Source organism: Triturus cristatus, chromosome 11 (genome assembly GCF_964204655.1).
Source record: "Triturus cristatus chromosome 11, aTriCri1.1, whole genome shotgun sequence".
Taxonomy (NCBI): Eukaryota; Metazoa; Chordata; class Amphibia; order Caudata; family Salamandridae; genus Triturus; species Triturus cristatus.
The window spans coordinates 880,111,359-880,135,121 of NC_140594.1; the positions used below are offsets into that span (position 1 = coordinate 880,111,359).

The 23,763-nt window shown below is 44.5% G+C and overlaps 1 protein-coding gene across 1 annotated transcript in view; it reads left to right on the plus strand.

Annotated features, from left to right (window-relative positions):
• The window catches only part of VEPH1 (ventricular zone expressed PH domain containing 1), a 1,846,458-nt gene that overhangs the window by 65,205 nt on the left and 1,757,490 nt on the right, over positions 1 to 23,763 (plus strand). Inside the window, exons 2-3 of the mRNA XM_085634750.1 lie at positions 2,570 to 2,836; positions 10,286 to 10,501. Coding sequence (XP_085490876.1) covers positions 2,699 to 2,836; positions 10,286 to 10,501 — 354 coding nt within the window. The 5' untranslated portion in view covers positions 2,570 to 2,698. The remainder of the gene's footprint in view (positions 1 to 2,569; positions 2,837 to 10,285; positions 10,502 to 23,763) is intronic.

The following is a 23,763-nucleotide window of genomic DNA, read 5'->3' on the forward strand; positions in this document are numbered from 1 at the left end:
CATTCAGGCTCTCTTGGCCACCCTGGTGGTTAATAATTCATCGGTACTAGTTCTAGGGGACCTAAATTTTTGGCCCAACGAACCTGCTGAGAGTCCCCAATCCAAAGAATTCACGGATTTTATGACTTCTTTAAATTTTCTATTGCTTACTCACGGCTCTACGCATATACATGGTCACATGCTGGATCAAATCTGGGCATTAAACATTCCATCCACATCTCCCATAATCTCTCCGTGCTCTTCTTCCGACCATTCTACTATTTCTTTTTCCCTTGCACTGACCGCGTTGGCCAAACCTCCACTTCCCAAAAATATCTGGGTCAGGAAATGGGGAAAAACGGATATGCCCTCTCTCTGCTCAACCCTGGCCAAAACTTGTCCTGATCTTGCAGACCTCGCTGCTACCTCCCAACTGGTCGCCATTGACAACTGGCTGACCCTGGCGGGTGACGAGTTCGCCCCTCTGAGGCGACTCACAGTTAAGCGGGCCCATGCAGCCAATCGATGGTTTACCTCAGACCTAAAAGGACAGAAATTAGCAGCAAGGAGAGCCGAGCGAGCTTGGAGGAAAACAGTCCAGAGCTAAAGACAATCTATTTGTCTGTTCTAAAAACTTATAAAAAGGGCATTCTTGCGGCTAAAACTGAATTCTACACCAGCAGGATCATGGCAGCTGAGTCTCGCTCAAAGGAGGAAATTTTCACCACGGTCCATGAACTAGCACTCTCCAGTAGAACCACGGCTACTATTCCCCCTTCTCAGTCCCTCTGCAACTCGCTCAACGAGTTTTTTATTGACAAAGTAGCCAAAATTAAACTTAACATTCCCCCACCTTCCCTTACATTTGTCAATCCTTCCCCCCCGCCCACTGCCCCCAAACTCAATTTTATTCCACTATTAACCAATGATACATTCTTCCCACTACTTTACCGAGTCAAATCTGGTTCTCCCCTAGATTTTGCCCCAGCTCATATTCTTAGGGAAATTTACTTAACCTCTCCAACTCCTCCCCTGACCCTCCTTAATGACTCGATAAGGAAAGGAATTGTTCCTAGCCTACACAAATCAGCGGTTGTAATACCTATCATTAAAAAACCTGATGCTGATCCTTCCTCCCCCTCCAATTATCGTCCCATATCCCTTCTGCCTTATTTAGCAAAAATCCTGGAAACTCACGTCACAACCATCTTAAGCACCCATGTAGAAATCAATCATTGTCTTTCCTCTCGTCAAGCTGGCTTTCGCCCCTTGCACTCCACCGAGAAAGTGGTGATTTCGGTAATGGATGTGCTACGCGAAGGCATTGACACCAACCTCCCGCAAGCCTTGATCCTATTAGATTTGTCCGCCGCCTTTGATACGGTGGATCATTCCATCCTCCTTAATCGTGTCAGGGCGGCGGGCATAGAAGGCCTAGCCTTTTCGTGGATTGAGTCCTTCCTTACAGGGAGGGCCCAAGCAGTCCATTTGGCCAATTTTACCGCTGTCTCTCGTAAGGTGGAGTGCGGGGTTCCTCAGGGCTCATCACTTTCCCCCCTTTTATTTAATTTATACATTTACCCCCTCATTTTTTCATTACAGCAGATGGAGGTCACGGTGTTTAATTACGCCGATGACCTCCAGCTAATCTTCAATCTTTCTAATTCCTCTTCATCCGCTTCCAATGTTCGGACAGTAATGACATTTATCCAGGACTGGATGAACTGCAACCACCTCAAACTCAATCCGGACAAGACTGAGTTAGTCCTGACCGGAGGTGGTTGCAGTCCATGGGCCCCTTCTCATTGGCCCCTGTCACTTGGTGTTCCCCCTCTTCCTGTCCCTAAGGTCAAAACTCTCGGGATTTTTCTAAATTCACAACTTTCTATCCACTCACAAGTTGGTTCAGTGGTCTCCGCTTGTTTCTTTTCATTAAGAATAATTAGGAAAGTTTCTCGTTTTTTTTCCCTTTCTGCGTTAAAAATCATTGTGTTGGCCATGGTACTATCACGAATTGATTATGGCAACATTATCTACAATGGAGCCCCTGCCTATGCGATCCATCGCTTGCAGCTGATACAGAATCAAGCGGCTCGCTTGATTCACGGCTTACCCAAATACCACCGAGCCACTCCCCTGCTTAAAGCTTTGCATTGGCTCCCGGTGAGAGAGCGTGCCCTTTTTAAACTCGGTTGCCTCACCTTCCAGGCTAGATCGGGAACAGCTCCCGAGTTTATACGCTCTGCCATAAAATCTTATCTTCCGGGCCGCGAACTCCGCTCTGCCCATATTGCTCTCCTGACCATTCCTCGCTTCAAGAAACAGAAATCTGGCGGAGCGAAGTTCGCTGTTCTCGCCCCGCTCTTTTGGAATTCTCTTCCTGCCGCTCTTCGTACATCTCCTTCCTACATACTATTTCGGAAGAATCTTAAAACCTTTTTATTCGAGCAAGCCTACAATGCCTAGCCTTCTACCGCCGACGGCCACTGCATCACTAAAAGCGCCATGAAACCGCATGGTATAAGTGCGCTTAATAAATGCTTTTAAATTCAAATTCAAATTCCTAATGTAAGAAATGTGTTTGTTTCAGATGATGGCAGAAAAGCGATTACAACCCTCCAAGAACACCTGCAAAACACTGAAGAAAACCTAATCCCGGATACCTGCTACTTGGCTTGACTGCCGAACACATAGATCTTGGCTGTGGCAGAAGTCAATTATGCATCAGCTCTTTGGACTGGTGTTGGGACAAAAAGACCTGTCACGTGCAGGAGATCTATTTTCTTTAGATGATGCTGACATTGAAGCTAGTCTTTCAGAAGCTCTGGAACAAATTAAGCACATTTCATCATCTTCGGTAAGTAACACTCACAGACAGTTCATACACAAGTGATATAAGCCGGTCAATGTGAGTAGCTAAATTGATGTATTTATTAGTTGAAATTTATGATATGGTGGTAATAAATGAATAGAAAATGGATAATGTATCAGCACCATGATTTACCTTATCTAGCCTAAGGATTCCCAATGCAGAATACACATAAACAGGAAAAGATGCTCACATTATAGGAAATAAATAGAAGCATTAAAAAAAGATTAGCCCCAAATTTAGATGTTTTTGCTCAAGGAGATGGTCTATTTGTTAGGATGATTGAAGTGCAACTTTAGGCATGCCTGTTGTGTTAAATTATAACTTCTCATAAAACATAGAGAGCTCTGTAAAGGTATGGTGTGACACTACGGTTTACCTTTCTTGGCAAAATCAAATATTATATGAATTAAAAAAATCAGAAATCACAATTGAAATGCTCCGAGTAGAATGGAGCAAAATTTGAGAACAACACTACTCAGTACAGTGAAGCGCATCTATTAAGAATGTAGCAACAAAATTTGCAATAAATAAAGCAAAATGGAGGAAAAACAGCATTTACAATTTACTGGTTAGAAAGTGGTGAAAAGAACCGAGCATACAGTAGGAATGGTGATAATGGAATATGAGATATTATTGAATGTGAAACTGTAATCCATGTGTCATATCTGTAATCCACAGCCGCGGTCCATGCAGATAAAAGCGGTGGGGAAATCACCCCTTACACTGCCCCACCGCCCCACCGCTGTTACCTGCACGGACAGCAGCTGGTAATCCATCCGGCAGGCGGGGTTCTCTCAATGTGACACATGGTCTGTTGCAAGTTTGGTAGATGAGAGGGCCTTCCCGGACTAGGCAGCCAAGCAGACTATCCACCAAGACCTATCACCCCAAACCAGAAGAAGCCAGATTCTTAGGTATGTCTCTTGACATTGTTAGACCTCAGCATGATTTAGATCAATCTCTGACTCAAAATTGGATTGCCTATAATAAAGTAGCACCCCAAAACTATGAGGCAGTCTCCACTTTCTAACCATTTTCCAAACTGAATGCAGGAATTGATAAGCCAGAACAGTGAAATCGCTAGCCACGATGCGTGGAGAAAAGGGATCACTAGAAATCATCCAAAATGTGATATTTTAAATGAATGAAATTAAAAAGTTATCACAACCCCATCTCCTTAGCTATCAACTATTGAAGAAGTGCGGTAGAAGTTAGTGACTTTGAATCGCTTAAGAGAGGTTTGGAGCCAGATGTACGACCCTATTTTGCATGCGCAAACAGGTTTGCAACCTGTTTGCCCATGCAAAATACAATAGGGCCATGTACAAACCGTATTTAGCGAGTCACAATTTTTTTGTGACTCGCTAATTAGGATTTGCGACTCGCTAATTAGGATTTGCGACTCGCTATTAGGAAGGGGCTTTCCAAGGGCGTCCCTTCCTAATAGCAACTTGCTACCCTATGTAAGAATGTTTTGTGACCGCAATTGTGGTCACAAAACACTTGCAATTTACCGCCCTCTTCAAAAGGGTGGTAACCCATTTGCAAATGGGAATGGGTCCCCATGGGACCCCTTCCTTTTTGTGATTGCTGGGGGAAAAAGTATTTAGGGGCAGGCAGTGGTCCCAGGAACCACTACCTGCCCTTAAAAATGAACACGAAAATGTTTCATTTTTCTTTTTTTAAATGCATACCGTTTTCTTTTAAGAAAACGGGCTGCATTTAAAAGAAATACTGCTTTATTACAAAGCAGTCCCAGACATGGTGGTCTGCTGAGCCCAGCAAGCCACCATCCCCGGGAGGGCCTGTCATTCCAAATGGACTCTCAAATTGCGAGTGCCTCATGAATATTCATGAGGCATGCAATTTGCGACCCCATTGGGAATCGCAAACAGTGTCTGAGACACTGTTGTACATGCTATTTTGCGACTCTCAAATTGTTACTCACAATCGAGCGCAATTTGCGAGTCGCAAATTGTCATGGTTGTACATCTGGCCCTTGGTTTCTCCTATGTAAACATGACAAACTTTGGTGTGAGTTTCTCTTCACCCATTGCAGTCCACAGACTGATTCATGTTTTGACATTTGAGATTTTTGTGGGATGCCCCAATGGGAGCCCGAAAAACCCCAAAAAATTAATTTGAACTTAGTAGTTCAGAGTTAGCAAATAGGTTTGTTCTTTGAGTTTTGGTAGCAGTGAGGCTGGCGTTTGTGAAATGTGTTATACAAGGACTCAAGATTAATTGGATTTTTCCGAAAAGTATATTGAATAAGTGCTAAATATACTGTCTGAGGGTGATCAGCGTCCTGTAAAGAATCCCATAATCATATTCATTACACTGTTTTGAAAGCTAGAGGAATGTATGATTTCAATATAGGTGTTGGGCTTTAAATTAGAATGAGATGCAAGGTGTAGGGTTAATGCTGATAGAGGAAGCATATAAAATATTATGCCGTTTGCCCCAAGAGAGGAAAGGAGGGGAACTGTCGGGCCAAATGTTTCTTTGGTGGATGGTGATCTTTGAATCTGGTGGAGCATAAATTCCAACAAGTGAGCTAGAAAACAAGGGAGCCCGACTTCTGGGAGCATTTGTGGAGAGTTTCTCCCTGTAAAAAAATTGAAGAAATGGGGTTTCATAGTGCATAGTAAAACTTAATTTGCCAAAAAGTGCAAAAGAGCTATTATCTCTTAGAAGACACGTTTTTGTGAAGTTTTTTTGGTGGTTATTCCTATTGGTTTAGTAGGTTGCCCTGTTGTTTGTTTATGAATGATTGGACACTGTTCTCTCGTTTGTTTACTAAAGGAGAATTATCTGTTTGTTCATACTTGTTAGCTGTGACTCTTTAGGTGGCACGCTTACATTGTTCCTATTTGGTCAACTTTAAAATCCACTCCTCACAAAGTATTTTTATTTGGAATTGGAACCTGGTTCTCTTTGGCAGGTCCTCTTTTTAACCATCTAGTATCAGGATGGATGCTTTCTTGCTTTTGTAGAATGAAGAAGTGGGAATGTTGAATAAGTTAAATACAAGCAGGATCCTCATTCCTAATTTGAAAAAACAAAGAAGAAAGCTATTTGGATACCCTCAAGATGAAAGTCTGTTGTAGACAGTTCTTGCTGCAAGAGCAATTCAATGTTACTTGATTTGTCAACCACTGAAGTACAGAAGGTTGCATTAGATATGTTGCAATTCAAACCTGCTATCTAGAGGTTATAGAAAGATTCCAGCAGTATTGACATTAACTATGTTACCTATCAAACTAGATTCCCAACCAGGAGTGTGGAGGATGCACATAGATTTTTGCAGCATGTCTATCAACACGCTTGAATAGTCTTATTCTACTTTGTGTCCTTATGGCAAACAACATAGCTCTGCAGCAGTTCAATTACTCTGGGGAATTTTATGGGATTGGAACCTGTAAAATCAGATAACACACACACACATCTTTACTAAGTGGTTTCTTCTTCTTCTTAGCTATCACACAATCATCGAAATCTGAGAAATACTAGTTACACCCAGATGTATGCAGAAGGTGCATTAACCAATTGAGATGTTTTAATAAGACTCAAACCTGTGGCATGGAGGTTGCACACACAATTTGTGTGCCCTTGTGCTATGAAATTGGGTCTGACACATGTAGCATGTAGGTTGCACACAGATCACTGCAAAATGGGTACAACACACTGTATTTTGTCAGGCCCCCCTGATTCCACTGGCAGAAATCTTCGACAGACAGGCCGGGGATATCAGGCCATTGGTCCAAAGACTAGATGTACAAAGCCTTTTTGTGGTCACAAATGCCCTGAATCAGGCAGTTTTTGAATGCAAAAGGCATTTCCAAATGTACAAAGTCCTAATTGCTAATCAGAAACCTGTTACTGGCTTTGCGAATCGGTATTTGGATGGGGCGTGTTTAGGGTGTCCCTTCTAAATACTGAGTTGCATTGGTATGTACAAATATTTTGCAACCGAAATGTGGCCACAAAATATTCACACTTTACCGCCAACTCAAAGTTGGTGGTAACCTATTAGCAAATGGATAAAAAAATATTTTTTAAGAGCAGGCATAATGGAGGACCTCTAGGATACTTTATATTGCAAATGTAGACAGCATTGAGAGAGACAATGTTTTTTGCCTGCAGAAAGTGAGTGCCGACATGTTGACTTCACCATCCATTCTTTGCACTGGTGTTTTTCCTCTTCCGGCACATTCCAACATGGTGGCACATATATATGCACAAACTGCAATTCATTGAGCCTGCATATGTGCACATGGAGGCCATCTTTTTAAAGATATACACATGTGTGCATATGCTTTGTGATGCAAGCAAGAGCTAATAGGGACTTGTCAGTGAAAAGACGGATACATTCCCTTCACGAGGACCCTAAATGAAGGAAATATCTAACTTAACAACATCTGTCACAATATTTACAAACTGTCAATATCTCATCAATAATGACAAACTCTGAATACTTATCAAGTCACTTTTATCTGATAATTTCAGAATATGAATGGTCAATACATGAATACAATAGAAAACATTATAAGAATCTTCATTAGAACAATGTTACAGGTAAAATCACAAATATGAGAAAACAGCTTAAAATAAAATCATCACAATCTCAATCACAGGCATGAGTGGAGAGAGAAAAATAGCCCATTGCAATTATCAATATGCGATTCAATTTCATACGAACCTAGAGAATTAATGCACAACGTGCAATAGGGAAGAAGAGCTAACCTTTCGGCTGAAAAGGTATAGCTTAAGGCAATATCATCAGCTGATGAAGTGCAAAGGTAATCAGGACAATCTTAATCAGGTTTAGCAAAGACAGCAGCCAGCCAGAGTAGCACAGAGAAAACAGCAGCTACTACAAAATTATTTTTTGCAGAAATATTTATACCCTAAATGTTAAATGTCCTATCTCCTAAAAGTATAATTCACAACTTATTCACAATTTTATTGTTTTTTCAAAAAAAGGTGATCATCAGTCCATTCCGACTCGTCAAAGTTCTCTCAGACAGTCCATTGCTAATTCAAAAGATGTCATCCTTCCGCGGAAGCAGGAAAAGCATCTGGCAACATTATCCACGTCCTTGTGCACACTCCATATTAGCTTGTAACCTTTGTCAACAAGTTCATTCAAGAAAGAATAATATTTAGCTCGAGAAGGATATTCCTGGAGATTACTTTGTGCACAGCTATACAAACTAAGCAGCATTTTAGAACTAGTGAAGGACAAAATACCTTCCTCCCGAAGTCTAAATTTTTTAAGAAAAGAAAATCACTCAAGCAAGATTCTGAGGCCTTCATATGAAATTGTAAAGCATCTTTTTCTAGGAAAATAAAACACGTTTCGGTTAAATGTTCACAAAGAAAATAAATAAATTAAAGTCATTATGGCAAATGATTAATTTATTTTTGATTAAATCCATAAGCATAATCTAATTAAGCTCATTATTAATTGTTATGTCTCTCTTATGTTATAAGTAAAGGAAATAATCATTTTTACTTAACATTTTTCATTAACGTTCTTATTATTATTATTTCAAATCTTTTTCTCCCATAAAGGTTTTAGTTCACATAAAAAAATATTTCGTTTATTCATGCTTTCTGCAGGTTTAATGCTACTTTAATTTACTACTCGTGTTTTTTTTTTTTTGCACTTTCACATAAACTTATAAAAAGTTCACCCATGTTAATAATTTTTTCACCATTAGTCTGTTTCAATAAAAACACAAATATGAGCAGATTTGATCAAGCAAGATTTATTTCACAAAAATCATGCTTCATCAGTCCTTTGCCTCTGCTGGCTTTCAGCAGGGGTGGCGCCGCTCCTATGCCATAACGAAGGAGCCGCCCCTGTGTAAACCCCATTCAAAACACAAGGAAATATCACACTGAACAGTATCAGTCCATACCCAGTGGTGGTTCCTCTTAAAGGGTGGAGATTCATAGGCCCACCTGCTGTGAGCGCAGCAAGTAAATGTAGAATAATAAAATGGTCATTACCATTCTATTACATCTGTTCTGCCGGCCCGCCAGTGTGTGGGCAGGGCTGATTCCTGGTGAGTGCAGGATGACTACTACCATTGCCATGTGCAGAGTGCATATGTTGGATTGGCCGTCTGTCTTGCGACAGCCAGCCCGACATGCACACTTCAGACCACAGCAATCCCAGCAGTATGAAACACCCAGAGGATTGCAGGCATAGTCCCCTGGCCTCAAATGAGGTTTGGGTTAGTCTGCTCCAACCAACCTGGTGCTTCTCTCATGTTGAAAAAAACATGAGAGCAACTCCAAGATTGGTTGAGTTCACATTGGAAGAAACCCTACCACCTTCCTTCTCTTTCCTGCTTGTCACCCTCACCCTCATGATCCCGGGAGAGTAGAGACACTGAACAGAGGGCCAGTATCTCTGTAAGTTTTTCGGCATCTCACTACGCCCTACCACTCTTTAAATGTTACAAGCGCCTCTGTGCATATCCAGTGCAGTATTATGCCCCAAACACCTGGCTGTTTGGGATAATGCCCTATAATTTCCTCCAAATAAGCAGTACATAGCTACATTCCCCACACGCTCTCCTTTAGCACAAGTTCTTTGAAATTAATTTAGTAGGTAACACAATAGTTGTTCCGAAGATCTTCTGGAAAATTAACAGCTAAAAGTACCAACGGTCAAAAACGAAAGTTAACGGAAATGAGTTTAAGGATTGTATTGATGATGTACAAATACACAAACTCAGAAGTGTAGTTGCTGCAACATCTACAACTGTAGTGAATGGACCTACATTGCAAGATTTTTGGAGCAGATAGAGATGCACGTTAAATTTACCCAACAGGCTGCTTATGTCGCTGTAAGACATGTCTAAAGGGACTTCATTATGCCAGACATGAAGAGTCATTATAAAACCTTGACCTAAATAGTTTTGAGAGCAAGACCTTTTTTATATTGACTCTAAATCCAGCGGACTCCTCCCCAAAATACCCAAAACGTCTATTGGCGTTCTCTCCTGCAACTATATGACCTCAGCTGACATCTTTTTAATTGAGGAACTCAAAAAATAAAGGAGGAGAGCATATCAATTTTAATGGGTTCTCTCAGGAAATAGAGAGTATATACTGAGCAGAAAGTACAGTAGCTCCCCGAATTTCACAAGAGTTTGCTGAACACTCTTGTCTTGAAACTCACTGGTTACCTTTTCTGTATTTGCCCTATGTCATACTCTCCTATGTTCCCCTTTCTAAATTAATTCACTAGCTGGATTGATCAAGAGTTGGTTGGTTATGGCGAAATGCAAAATCTGGAAGACAATCCACCAATGAAAATGTATTTGATGATGTCATGTGCATCCATAGCGTAAAATCTCATTAAAATCTATTGAATTCTATTATCTGAAATGAGCTTTTTTCCTCTTCTAAATCCAGGATTACCAAACCAATGACAATGACCAGGCGGTGGTAGAGATCTGTATAACGCGAATCACAACTGCCATCCGAGAGACGGAATCAATTGAAAAACATGGAGAAGCCCTTGTTGCTCTCTGGGAATCCTGCTTAGAACATAACCTGAAACCTGCAGGGAAAGATGAAGACACCCCACATGCGAAAATTGCATCAGACATCATGAGCTGCATTTTGCAGGTAAGTGCACACAGAGGACAATGCAGACATTTCATTTTTATTGAGATCCATTGAAATCTGCAAATTCATCCATATATCACAGTGTCAATATCAAGTAATACACTTCCAATTAATAAATACAGCATACATATTCAGAAGTAAAGAGGAATACACAATCAGAATAAAAGCCAGAGTAACTTCGGACTAAAAATCATAAGAGACCTGATGCAGTACCAATTATCATTTTAAGAGCAATTAAAGTGTCTAGAATGCATTAAAGTGCAAATCAGAAGAAAGTATACGGATACTTCAGCAGAAAGAGCTTCAGGTAGTATTTCATCCTAAAAGACCAAATACAGTACCAACATTATTTTTAAGAGTGGCTAAAGTGTCTGTAGTGCATTAAAGTGCAATAAAGTATACACATATAACAACATATGAAGCTTCTGATAGTACCTCATCATATTAACAGTACGTTAAAATTTTAAGCTCTCTTTAGTATTTAGTCGGAATATGATTCCCATATTAAAAATGTCCTAATTCCCCTGTTTCGTATTGCAAACAACCGTTCACTATTTCAAACCTGCTTCATTTTCCGGATACACTCACACTTTGGTACCTGACATGAGCGACATCTTTGAAGCAGCAGCAACCTGGCAACCGCCATTGCAATATATATTATTTTAACCCATTTTTCAGATAGACGCAGGGAAGGATCATAACCCAGATCTTGCAGCCAACTCCTAGAGTCCAGTTTAATTAGACATTCGTCCTCCAAATGTCAGAAGATATAATTCCAAAACTCCTGAATTAAAGGGCACTGTGCAATGATATGTGTCCAGTTGGCTATTGTCTGATTTGAACAGCGAAAACACTGACTAGATTGATTAAAATAAATCTGAGATAGGAACTGTGGGGTTCTATATAGCAGCCATTAGCTAAAAAATAGTATCCGGCACCAATTGGCGCCTCATAACACACTAAAATTAAGTTTATTCACTTTGGTCCATATTCTCGCTGTTACCTCCAGCCCTTCATGTTTTTCCCATTTTATTATTGCCTTCTGAGAGAGATCCGGACCTTTGGTAGGGGCCAAAAGGTTTTTCCACTCCCCAGGTTTTCTATCCACACCTTCTTCAAATAGCAGGAGCGTCAGATTTTTACACTCATTAATCTGCATCAGATCCAGATTACTAAAAAATTTGTAGAGCATTCTGTAGCACCCAAGAAGAAGGAAATCGTTTTGAATTAAATTATGCACTACAGAAATATTGAGCCACCTATCCATCGCAAGAAAGTCTGAAATTATTCGAATACCGGCCTTGGCCCATTTTTGAATAATTTCGGATGATTCCCGAATCCCGAATTCCAAAGTGAGTTCGGATAAGGGAGTTGAAGTATAGCAAACTACTTTTGGTGATTTCGTAATTTTTAATGGACTACGTATCTGGTGCTCTATACAGATTAAGCTCATGAAATAACTAACGAATATTCCTGTATGTGATTCTGACTTAAACCTGGACATGTAGTGTGTGAAGTATGCAAAATAATAATCCCTTCTCCCAATCCTCGTATAAAGTGGTTAGTGCTATTCAGGGGGCTTCTTTTCCCCCAAAGGAAGGACGTAAACATGGACTCCAGTTTACCGGAACAAGGTGCTGTTAAAACACATGGAATAGCAGAGAATAAGAAATTTAACAGCGGGAGAGCAGACATCTTAATCAGCGAAACCTCCCCATAATAGTTAACGGGAGAGAGTTCCAGCAGAGCAATAAATCTTGTACTTTTAAAAGCAGCGGAGAGAAATTGAAATCATACAAGTCAGCAATTCGTGGTGAAGAATTAATTCCCAAGTATTTTTTGGGTTGAGAATTTACGCATTAAACGATATCAATATGCAAAACGTCTGACTTGCATCCCCACAGAATTATTTCCATTTTCTTTTTATTAATTTTATACCCACCGAGAGACTCAAACTGTGCAAAGATCTCAAAAACATTTGCTTGAACCCCTCTTATCACAGTCAAGAAGGAGCATAATTTCATTGGCGTATAATTTTAGTTTCCCCATAGTTGGTGAAGGGGGGCGAATATCTGCATTATCTTGAATTGCCAGAGGCTCAATAAAAAAAGCAAATAAAACAGGAGACAGCGGACAGCCTAGTCTGGTCCCTCATTTAATGCTAACTTGTCCTACCTCAGAGGTATTAACAATAATGCTGGCTTCTGCATTGTGATACATTCTCTGAACCAACCCCGTGATCTGGGGGGGGGGGGGGGGGGGGGATTACAGAACCTGCACAAGATACGGAATAGAGTCTCCCAGACCACAAGATCGAACACCTCTGCTTCTAACAGAAGGACCAGGGCCCTTATTTTCTTTGTCTCAAAGTAATCTAATGCTTCGGCTAAATAATGCATATTTGTTCCAAGCTGTCTCCCTGCAATAAAACCATTTTGATGAGAGTGGATAAGATTTGAGGTTATTATATTAAATCTATTGGCTTAAAGGATGTGATGTGGTGTGAAGGGTGAGGATGTGGTCGGTCGGCTGCGCTGCCGCCTCTGGTGCAGGAAACCAGGGTTTGAGCCTCGAGGTCGCGTCCACATCCTGTGATTCTGGGAAAATCACTTAATCTCCCCGTGCCTGAATGTGTAATGTAAATACGGTGCTATGTAAAGCGCTCCAATACCTTTGGGTCGAGTTCGCGCTATATAAATATGCAAAAAAAAAAAAAAGTTTTGTAATAATTTTGTAGTCAGAGTTCAAAAGTGAGATTAGGCAATAAGAGTTTGGATCTTTGCCATTCTTCCCCTTTTTCAAAAAGCTTACTACATTCCCTTTTCGGAATGATGCTGGAATCAGGCCTCCCTATAACATTATATTGGCAACCAATAAAAAATATTCTAACAAAACCCCAGAGAATGCTTTAAAAAAGTCTGCCAGTAGACCGTATGGTCCGCAGGCTTTACCATTCGGGAGGTTCCTTATAACTTCCCCCAGTTTTTCTTTAGAAAAGGGACACATCATATTAACTTTTTCAGTCTTGGAGAGTACCGGGATGTTCTAATACCAAAGGAACATCTCCAGGGACACGTTATTAATTGATTGTTTTTGACCATAGATGCGCCTATAATGTTCTAGCACTATATCCCCTACGTAAGACGGATCCTCAATCCAGATACTGGTAACAGGGCATTTCAGAGTGCTTAACCGATTATTTGCGGCCTACTCCTGACCCTGCCATGCAAGAAACCTCCCTGAGGACCATGCAGACATGTATTGAAAAACAAACGAAAGCTGCAAAATCAAATGCAACTTCGCTGTCAATTTTGGCTGAGGCAACCATCTTGTTTTCATATTCATAATTATGGAAGTGCACTATTTATCTCAGTGTACATATACCCAATACAGTGATTGGATCAGTAAAGCTCACTCCATCCTTTACATTTTAATATGCATTCCAAAACCCTGAAATCCAATCATTTAATCCACATTTTAACTTCCAAAAACTCCAGCACTCCATAATATCGAACGTGATTTCCTATAAAGCTATATTGAAATATATGTTTGAATATCCTGTGGTGGACATTTGAGAATTTATAATAATAATAACAATTCTGGCAACTGTTATACTTGTCATCCTTAGGGTGTCCCCTAAGATTTTGCCTCCCATTTTTGCCAATTCTTTGTGTTGGCCTTAAGACTAAGCACTTTATCTGACAGAGACTTTTAGCTGCAGATTCCTTACCACTGAATTTCCCAGGCATCAGGCTAGATCCGGAAACTTTTGCTGAGCAAGACCCCTTGCACACGACATCAGGTGGCTCCAATTGGCTCTGTGTGACGTCGTCGGGGTCTGTAGCGTCGGTTATGACATCGCAGTGCCTATATAGGCACCACCCAGGTGCACGGATGTCAGTTCTTTTCTTTTCGCGCCAGTTAAGCGCCGATCCGGTGAGAGCTCCCCTCTACTTTTTCTCTACTTTTTGTTTAAAATTTTGATCTGACTTTATGTGCAAGGTATGTCTTCGAGGAAGACAGGTTTCAATCCATGCAGGACTTGTTCCTGCATGATGTCAGTCACCGATCACCACCGCGTTTGTCTGTGGTGTCTTGAATGGTACCACGATTTGAAGTCGTGTTCAGACTGTCGAGCGATGGACCCGAAGACCCTGAGGGAGCGAGCGATGAAGTTGCTCGCGGCCTGGCAGTCGACACCAGTAAACGAGACTACGAGGAGGTCACTGTCCCGTTTGAAGAAGAGGAGGTCGTGGGACCGCTCATGGAGCCCTAATTCCTCTTCTTCCCATTCGAAGTCCTCTGGACACTCGGGGAAGAGGCACAAGAAGAAGAAAAAGACCAAGCGGACTTTGACTTCACCTCAACTTGCGTCCGTCGTTGAGAGAGGTAAGGAGCACCGATGCTCTAGGTGCGGTTCTGAGGAGCCGGAGCTAGAGTCGACTTCACGCCTCCCACCCTTTCTGGGAGCTGGAGCAACTACCGCTCAAATCAAGGATTTTTACGAGGCCATGCACTGTGTATTTGAGTGGAACGACCCCACTGGTGAGCCTTCGGGCCCCCCAGGGTTGGAGGGGGCCCCATTGGGTTTGACGCCATCGGCTCCGGCCACGGCGCTGGTGGGATCTCAGGGATCCGATCCCGGATCGAGGCCGGCATCAAATGCGAAGTCGGTGCCTAGGACATCAGTGCCGCAAGCCTCATTCTCAGCCCCGATGACACAGAGCTGGAATGGTGTCAAGCGATGCCTATTCCAACATCAACAGAACCCAGGGGTTCTGTGTTGTCGCCTGAGCACTTTGAGGACGTGCTAGGCTCAGGAGAGAATTGGGAGGAGTCTGTAGACCCTTTAGAGAACCAGGATGTCTCTTTTTTTCTTTTATTCTGTTTATTGAATTTTCTCAGTACAGTACAACCAGTACTGCCACGCAAGGCAGTATAAACGAAAGCAATAATAACCAAAAAAATTAAATATACATTCTGTGATCAGATTTACAAGACATGCACTATAATGGTCTCACCATAGCAAAACATTACTTACACTTAGGGGACCGTGATAATACACTATTACAGATAGACAAGCACGTCACACATTGTCATCATGGGCCTGGCTTGATAAGTAGTGTCTTAGCGGTCCCCAGATACCTTTAGGTCTAGATGTTACAGGCAATTCTTCAGCAAACATTTCCAACTTTTCATGTCAGTACACAAGATCTTTAATCTAGTCATCAGTTTTCGAAGCAAGTTTACTTTCCCAAGTGAACAGAATCCACCGCTTGGCGAGCAGGAGGGCTATTCTAATGAATCCGATCTGTTTTTTCCTGGTTGGGGCTACTAATTGTATCTGTAGGGACTGATGTGTAGTGTGCTCAGCAGGGAAATCAGGGTAATGGACCTTGATTGCACGTTTCAGGCGGTAGCATGAATACTGGAAAAGTAAAGTGGGATTTTGAATGTATTCCAGATCTTTCCCTGTAATATAAATACCCTCAGGATAGAGATCGCGCATATGCGTGATGCCAGCATCTTTTAAAGCTTTTACAGGCCCTTGTTCCTGGGTGACAGATAGGGCCGTATGATAGGCCAGGGGCAGGGCCGGTGCATATAAGGGGAGTTTGTGTGCGCGTTTGCCAATCGCCTGCCAGGCTGCTATGGTAGTGTCAATGGTGTTAATTTCTAGTCTTGGCATGTGTCTGTGAGTATGTGTTAGGACCACCCGCAAGCGGTATGGGATGTGCATCCCCAACTTCCACTGCAATGTGCGGTATGAAGTCGTGTGTCCGGAACCAGTAGTCAGCGTACTGGGCCTGTGCGCACAGATACTACACATAGAAATTGGGTGTGGCAAAACCTCCTTTGTCATAAGAGAGCGTTAATGTGTGCCAGCTAATTCTGGGCTGTTTGTTACCCCATACTAATCTCATACTAATCTCAAGAGTTGAGTTTTCACTATGGTAAAGAAATGTTTGGCGAGTTTGATTGGGATGTTACAAAAAAGGTATATAAATCGTGGAAGGATAACCATTTTAATGACTGCAATGCGGTCTGCCAAGCACAGCGGAAGATGTAGCCACCTATCCACTTGTTGCACTAAGGTGCTGTAGGCTTGGCCATAATTCTCTTTGATTACAACGTCGGAGTCGCGGTGCACCCAGACACCTAAATATTTAACTGGGTCTGCTGTCCACATCAATGGGAATTCCAACTGGGGCGGAGACGTAACTGTCGTCAAAGGGATAATAACCGATTTCTCCCAGTTGATCATGAGTCCAGAGAATAGGCCAAATCTAATATATTCTCGAAGGACTGGGGACAGCTGCTGTTGAGGGTCCCGAATGAACAGGACCATGTCGTCCCCGTACATGGAAATGCCGACAGGCCGGTGATTAAAATTGGGAGCAGATTCCCTATGCCGTTGGCGGATCTTACAGGCTAACGGTTCCAATACCAAGGCAAATAGGAGGGGGGACAGGGAACATCCTTGTCTGGTGCCGCGTTCGATATTAAAATGCTCCGATGTGAGTCCACCTACTCACACCCTTGCTGATGTGTCTGTGTATAAGATCTGTATCCATCTCGTCACGACACTCAGGAACCCTATTCTTTGTAATATGTGTATCCTATACCTCCACTCTATGGAGTTAAACGCTTTAGCCGCGTCGAGCATGACAGCAGCCGCTGATAGTTCGGGATTAAGAATGTGGTACATAGCAAAGATGGTACGTAGATTGTGGGAGTTGGAGCATTCTGGGATAAATCCGGACTGGTCAGGGAGCACAAGAAGAGGCATTAAAGGTTGAATATTTGTGGCCAAAATCTTCACTAATATTTTTGCATCCAGATTATTCAGTGATAAGGGGCGATATGACTCGCACAGTGTGGGTGATTTGTCCTTTTTAAGAAGGGTGATGATCAGGGCTTGTCTGAGAGAGGGAGGAATAATTCCGGACTCATGAGCTTCCGCGTACATTTCTAAGAGATTGCGAACTAGGAGATCTGCATAGGTTTTATAGAATTCAGCTGTTAGGCCATCTGGCCCAGGGGCCTTATTGTTAGAAAGAGAGAGAATAGCTTCTCTAACATCAGTTTCGTCTATGGGCTGACTCAGATATTCTCGGGGGACATCCGATAACCATGCAGAGGCTATGTCTGATAAGTTGTTGTCCAGCTCCGCGTCATCCATCTCACCCCGCGTGGTGTACATTTCTGAGTAGTAGTGTCTAAATTGATCAGCTATTGCTTGTGGAGTGAAATATTCTCCACCGTGAGAGTCAACTATTTGGACTATCGGATGGTGTTCAGAGCGTAATTGCAGTTTAGAGGCCAAGTTCCTACCAGGTCGTCCCCCTTCACCATATGCTCGGCCCACGTGTCGACACGCTATGTATCTTGCCTCTGTTTCAGCCAGTGTATCGTAGTCCGCCAGAAGTTCGTGGATGTGAGCTAGTAGTTCTGCAGATGGTGTGTTCACATACTGTTTCTCTAGCTCACCTAAAGCCTCTGTTTTGGATAGTTGACCTCTAATGTCTCTCAGAAGCCCCACTGTGGTACTGATACACACCCCCGTATCATCACTTTAAATGCCTTCCAAAGTGTGGCCCGACTTTCCACTGAGCCCACATTCAATTCGAAATATTGTATAATAGACTTCCTGATGGCCTCATTCTATAAAGGATCAAGTAATGCCTCGGCATGAAAACGCCAGGTGAAGGGGCGGTGTGGGTTTGTGGGGATACAGATACTTAAACTGACAGGGTTATGATCCAATAGAGTGCGTGGTAGGTTATGTACTTGTGTGACCCACCCATTAGCTTCTTTGTTCAGTAGCCAGTAGTCCAGCCGGGACCAACTATTGTATGCAGGGGTGATGTGTGTATCCTCTTGAACCTCTGCATTGCGCAAGCGGCAAACATCCAGCAGACCCATTTCCGCCATGGCATTACAAATATATTGAGCTACCTTGATAGTGCGAGCACCGGATGGATCAACTTGGGGGTTGAGGTGTGTGTTTAAATCACCTCCCTATAGGACTGCAGACTGAGGCCATGAACGCAGAACATTGAGCATGTGTATAAAGGGTATTGGGTCATCCACCACGGGACCGTACATGTTATTAATCGTCAGCAGCGTCATACCCAATTTGCCCTGAACCATGGCCCAGCAGCCCTCCGTATCCATGCAGGTATGTATAGGTAGGAGCGATACTCCCTTTTTGATTAGAATAAGCACCCCCATAGAATAATTAGAGTAGGATGAAGCAAAATGGAAGCTCGCCCATTTGTGTGCTATTTTAGCTTCCGTGGATTTACTCAAATGTGATTCTTGCAATAAAGCGATTTGCACAGCATGTCTATCTAAATATGACAGCACCTGGCGGACTTTCTTGGGGGTGTTGAGACCGCGTATGTTCCATGTTATGCATTTATACGCGTCACCTATTGTCAGTCCCGGGAGGTCCCAACATACCCTGAGTGCTGGACTGTTGGTTGTCAATGAGAATATTGGTGGGGACTCTAACTGTGGCATGTAATCCGAGCACAGTACCTACAAATACAAACAACAAAGAATCATCCCCTCCCCCCACCCACTTTAGCAACCCCAATTTGCCAAACACAAGTCCCACTAACATAACCAGCCTCAGAGAAGAAAAAACACCAAAGAACTTAGTGTGGGGTATAACCATTGGGGGTCATAGCGACACAGACCACTCCCAGATAAAGGCGGGAGGGGGCCGCCAGTGTAATTTGGAATGCTCCTATATGCGACCCATCCATACGGGCCTAGAAGGAAAAACATGTCAAGTGGCATTAAGAGCAAGGGCATTGACCAACATTGTGTAAATAGGAGCTGCATCAAACCAAAGACACAGCTCAGCCAACCCTTTAGAAGAAGAGAGTCCCACCCTGTTCGTCTGCAGTGGGAAGACAGGAATACGTGGGTCTATGAGAACGATCACCATTGGAAGAACAAAGCATAGATATGCGTTGCAACAAGTGGACTTACAGAAGCCCTGTGCGGGCTCATCAGAGCTGTCAAACAATGCATCAATATACCATAATAGCTTTTATCAGTACATTGCCCTCTACAGCTGGATAGGTAATCGAGGGCACTGAGAGCTCCCCCTGATCTGTCATCAACATCGGAGGTGTGGGCTGGAGAGTGATGCTGGCGCCACAAAGATTTGGCATAGTCCATGGCCAGCTTCGGGTTTGTAAAAGTCGTGGCGTTGTCCTGTGCGCCTATGCGTAAGCGAGTGGGGTCGAGCATGGCATATTGAATTTGCTCTTTCATTGCTAGTTTTTTGACCCCCTGAAACTCCTTCCACGCAGCCTGAACCGTGGCCGTGAAGTCGGGATAAAATGATAAAACATTACCTTGATAGTTTATGGTGCCCTTCTGACGAGTAATACGCAATACTGTGTCTCGGTCTCTGAAATTCAGAAATCGTGTGATGATCGGCCTAGGGGGGGCCCCGGGCGACAGGCGTGCCAGTGATCTGTGAACCCGCTCGATGGCGAACATAGTGGAGAGGTGTTCAACTCCGCAGATATCTCGAAGCAGGTCCAAAATGCGCACATTATTGCACCTAGAGAGCACTTCAATGTCCTCATTTTTGGCCTGTATTACCGCTAGTAGCTTTGTAATGTCCGTAGTTTTGGCAGCAACTTGTTGTAGGCCATCTTCGGCATCCGAAATTCGCTGTTCGGCTTCTCCAATCCTTGCGGAGTGTTTGTCCAGATTTGATGAGAAGTAGTCCATTCTGCCATTGAGGGCCGCGATTTTGCTGTCAATGGACTGCAGACTGCCCTGGATTGCGGACAGGGTCTTTTCTAGTGTGGGAGGGGCCGGAGAGGTAAAATCCAACTCTGAGTCCGAGGCAGCAGTTTGTGAGGATTTACCACCCTTGCCCAACTCAAAGGTCAGTCTGGGCTCATTTTTCTCTGGTTTGCCCATGATGTTTAGGGGAAGGAGGCACGTTGCCACAATCTCAGCTGCAACTCCAGGAGGCTATAAGGGTGAAGGGCATTCGGGCTCGTGATGGATGGTGGGAAGGGCCCCGCAGTCCGCCGCCAAAGAGAGCCTCGGGACACAAAGTGAACTGCAGGCTGCCACAGCGTGATGCGCACAGTAACCCTGCAGTGGCGCCAATAGCGACCAAGACAGCATGACCAGTGGGATGAGCACAACCCTCGAGTCCAGGAGAGGGGAGGTTTAGAGATGCTCCCTCTAGTACTAGCACCCTGCAGCAGTGAGTTCAGTTTGACATGTCGCGGTTGTCCAATGCAGTGTGCCGTAGCAGACCACGGCTGTAGCCGGGAGGTCCAGACGCACCCACGTGATGATATCGGGCCGAGAAGCAATGTGCTTGCGCAGCAATAGTAGGCCCCACATATTGAAAGAGCCATATGGTCGAGCCAAGACCAGAGAGCGCGCAGGTTTAGCGCCCCTCGGAGCAGGGGGGACCAGGGCACATCCAACTAACACCGGCTGATTTATCTGGGGTGATGAGATAGCAGAACCACACAATGGAGATAGTCAAGGAGCTCTCAGCCCAGGCGCCGTCCACTGAATCGTCGCCGTTCGCAAGTGCCCCCGACTTAGCAATCAGTGTCATGAATGCTGTGTAATGCGGGACTCAGCTCTGGGGGTTGTGCGGTCGCCGATCCAGTCTGTGATGTCTCGCGGTTGCATAGGCCTACCATGCAATCTGAAGCCGGGCACTCACGCACCAGTTCATGCCATGCACCCCTCGGCTCTAACGTGCGCACGCCCCCAGGGTCGCCGGTGCTTGCAGATGAGGACTGGAGCTCTCGCCGGAATGGGTAGTGCTCAGCTCAACGTGTCAGCAGCGGCCGCCGCAGGCCCCAGCATGCTCCAGGGCACCAGCGGAGACTCCGTGTCCCAGGCCGAGTACTCAGGTAGATCCGCTTGTCGGCAGCCCTACAGCCGCCATCATGGCCAGCCAACACCCCACCCCAGAAAGTTTGGTGGTGCAGGCATCTACATCCCAGGGCGCATTCCTTTCTGCACCTCCGGATAGGGAATCCAAGAGACTGCACTCATTTGTGAAGAAGATGTTTTCTTCCTCCAGTCTTGTATTGCGGTTGCGGAATACTGCATGTTTAGTGGGCCGTTTCTCCCACTCCCTTTGGGTAATGGTTGCGAGTTTGCTGCCACAAGTCCGGGAGGAGGCCAGGGCTGTGCTCTCCCAAGCTGTCAAAGATGAGAGAGATGCAGCAAAATTCACCATACAGTGTAGATTAGACACAACCATTTCTCTGGGCAGAACAGTTTCCACAACGGTGGCCTTGAGACGGCACGCCTGGCTTCGTACAACTGGCTTCTCGGGGGATGTCCAAGCCAATTTGATGGACATGCCCTTCGATGGAACCCGTCTTTTTGGGGAAAAGGCTGACTCAGCCCTGGTCAGGTTCAAGAACTCTTGAGCGACAGCCAGATCCTTGGGTTTCCAGCCGCATCAGCCTTATCCTAGCCACCTCCCACATAGACTGGCCAAGCCGTGCGTGGACATGGACGCGGTACATTCCAACCTCGGAATGGAGGCTAGAAGTCGTCTACCACACTGCCCACGCAGCTGCAGCCTCCAAGCACTCCTAGGCTGATTCTGCAGGACCACACTACTCCGGTGTTTGGGAGAATTTGTCATCATCTCCCCCGCTGGAGATCTATAACATCAGACAAGTGGGTGTTGCAGATCGTCCAGGAGGACTATTCTCTTCTTTTCCTTTCTTTCCCTCCTACTATTCTGCCAAGTTAGGAACACCTGACGGAGGATCATTTAAAGTTCCTCCAAGAGGAAGATACAGTTCTTTTGGCCAAATGAGCTATAGAAAGGGTCCCAGTTTTAGAAGGAGGCAGTGGCTGTTAATCCCGCTGCTTTCTGATTCCGAAGAAGAAGAAGGGGCTACGGCCCATTTTGATCTTTGGACTGTAAATCTCTTCCTCAAAAAGGAGAAATTCAAAATGCTCACTTTGGCTCAGGTCTTGTCTGCCCTAGACCAAAAGGACTGGATAGTAGCGTTGGACCTGCAGGATGCGTATTTTCACATCCCCATCCTGCCGGACCACAGGTGTTACCTGCAGTTCAAGGTAGGCCACACTTTCAGTTTACTATGCTCCCCTTCAGCCTTACCAGTGCCCCATGGGTGTTCACCAAGGTGATGGCAGTGGTTGCAGCTCAACTGCGTAGTTTAGAGGTTTCAGTCTTCCCCTAACTCGACGACTGGCTGTTGAAGGCGTCCCCGCCTCAGCCTGTCATCTCCCACCTTCGGACTACGGCGAACCTCCTGCATTCGCTGGGGTTCTCTATAAACATGCCGAAGTCGCACCTGACCACTTCTCAGATGCTCCCTTTCATCAGACACAGTTCGGTTTTGGCTTATCCTCCCGACCAGCGAGTCCAGGATATTCAGGCTATGATTCCAATATTTCAGCCTCTATCCTGGATTTCGGTGAGACTGACTCTGAGGCTTTTGGGTCTCATGGACTCCTGCATTCTGCTGGTAAGACACGCAAGATGGCGTATGTGGGCTCTGCAGTGGGACTTGAAGTACCAATGAGCACAGCATCAGGGAAATCTCACCGACGTGGTTCAGATCTCGGAAGGAACTGCGAAGGATCTGCAGTGGTGGTTAACGTACCGCAATTGGGTCTGCGGCAGACCTCTCTCCCTTCCCCAACCAAATTTCACAGTAGTGACAGGTGCGTCACTTCTGAGATGGGGTGGCCACATGGGAGAGCTGGAGATCAGGGGACACTGGTCTCCGGCGGAGACGGGGCTCCACATAAACTTGTTGGAGCTCTGTGCGATTCGCTTGGCATTGAAAGCATTTCTTCCCTCTGTCAAGGGCAAGTTGGTGCAGGTGTTTACGGACAACACCACTGCCATGTGGTACTGCAACAAACAGGGCAGGGTGGGGTCGTGGACCCTTTGTCGAGAGGCCCTGCGTTTCTGGACATGGCTGGAACAGCAGGGCAGAATCCTGGTGGTTCAACACCTGGCAGGTTCTCTGAACGCCAGGGCAGACGATCTCAGCCATCGATGCCTAGCGGATCACGAATGGCTTCTCAGATGGAGGTGGCGCAAGGTTTCTTTCAGCAGTGTGGAGACCCTTGGTTAGATTTGTTTGCCTCCGAAGAGAACGTGCAATGTCAGCAGTACTGGGTGCTCGAGTTTCCGAGGCGCCTATCGCTCAGCGACGCGTTTTGTTATGAGTGGAGCTCAGGTCTGTTATATGCCT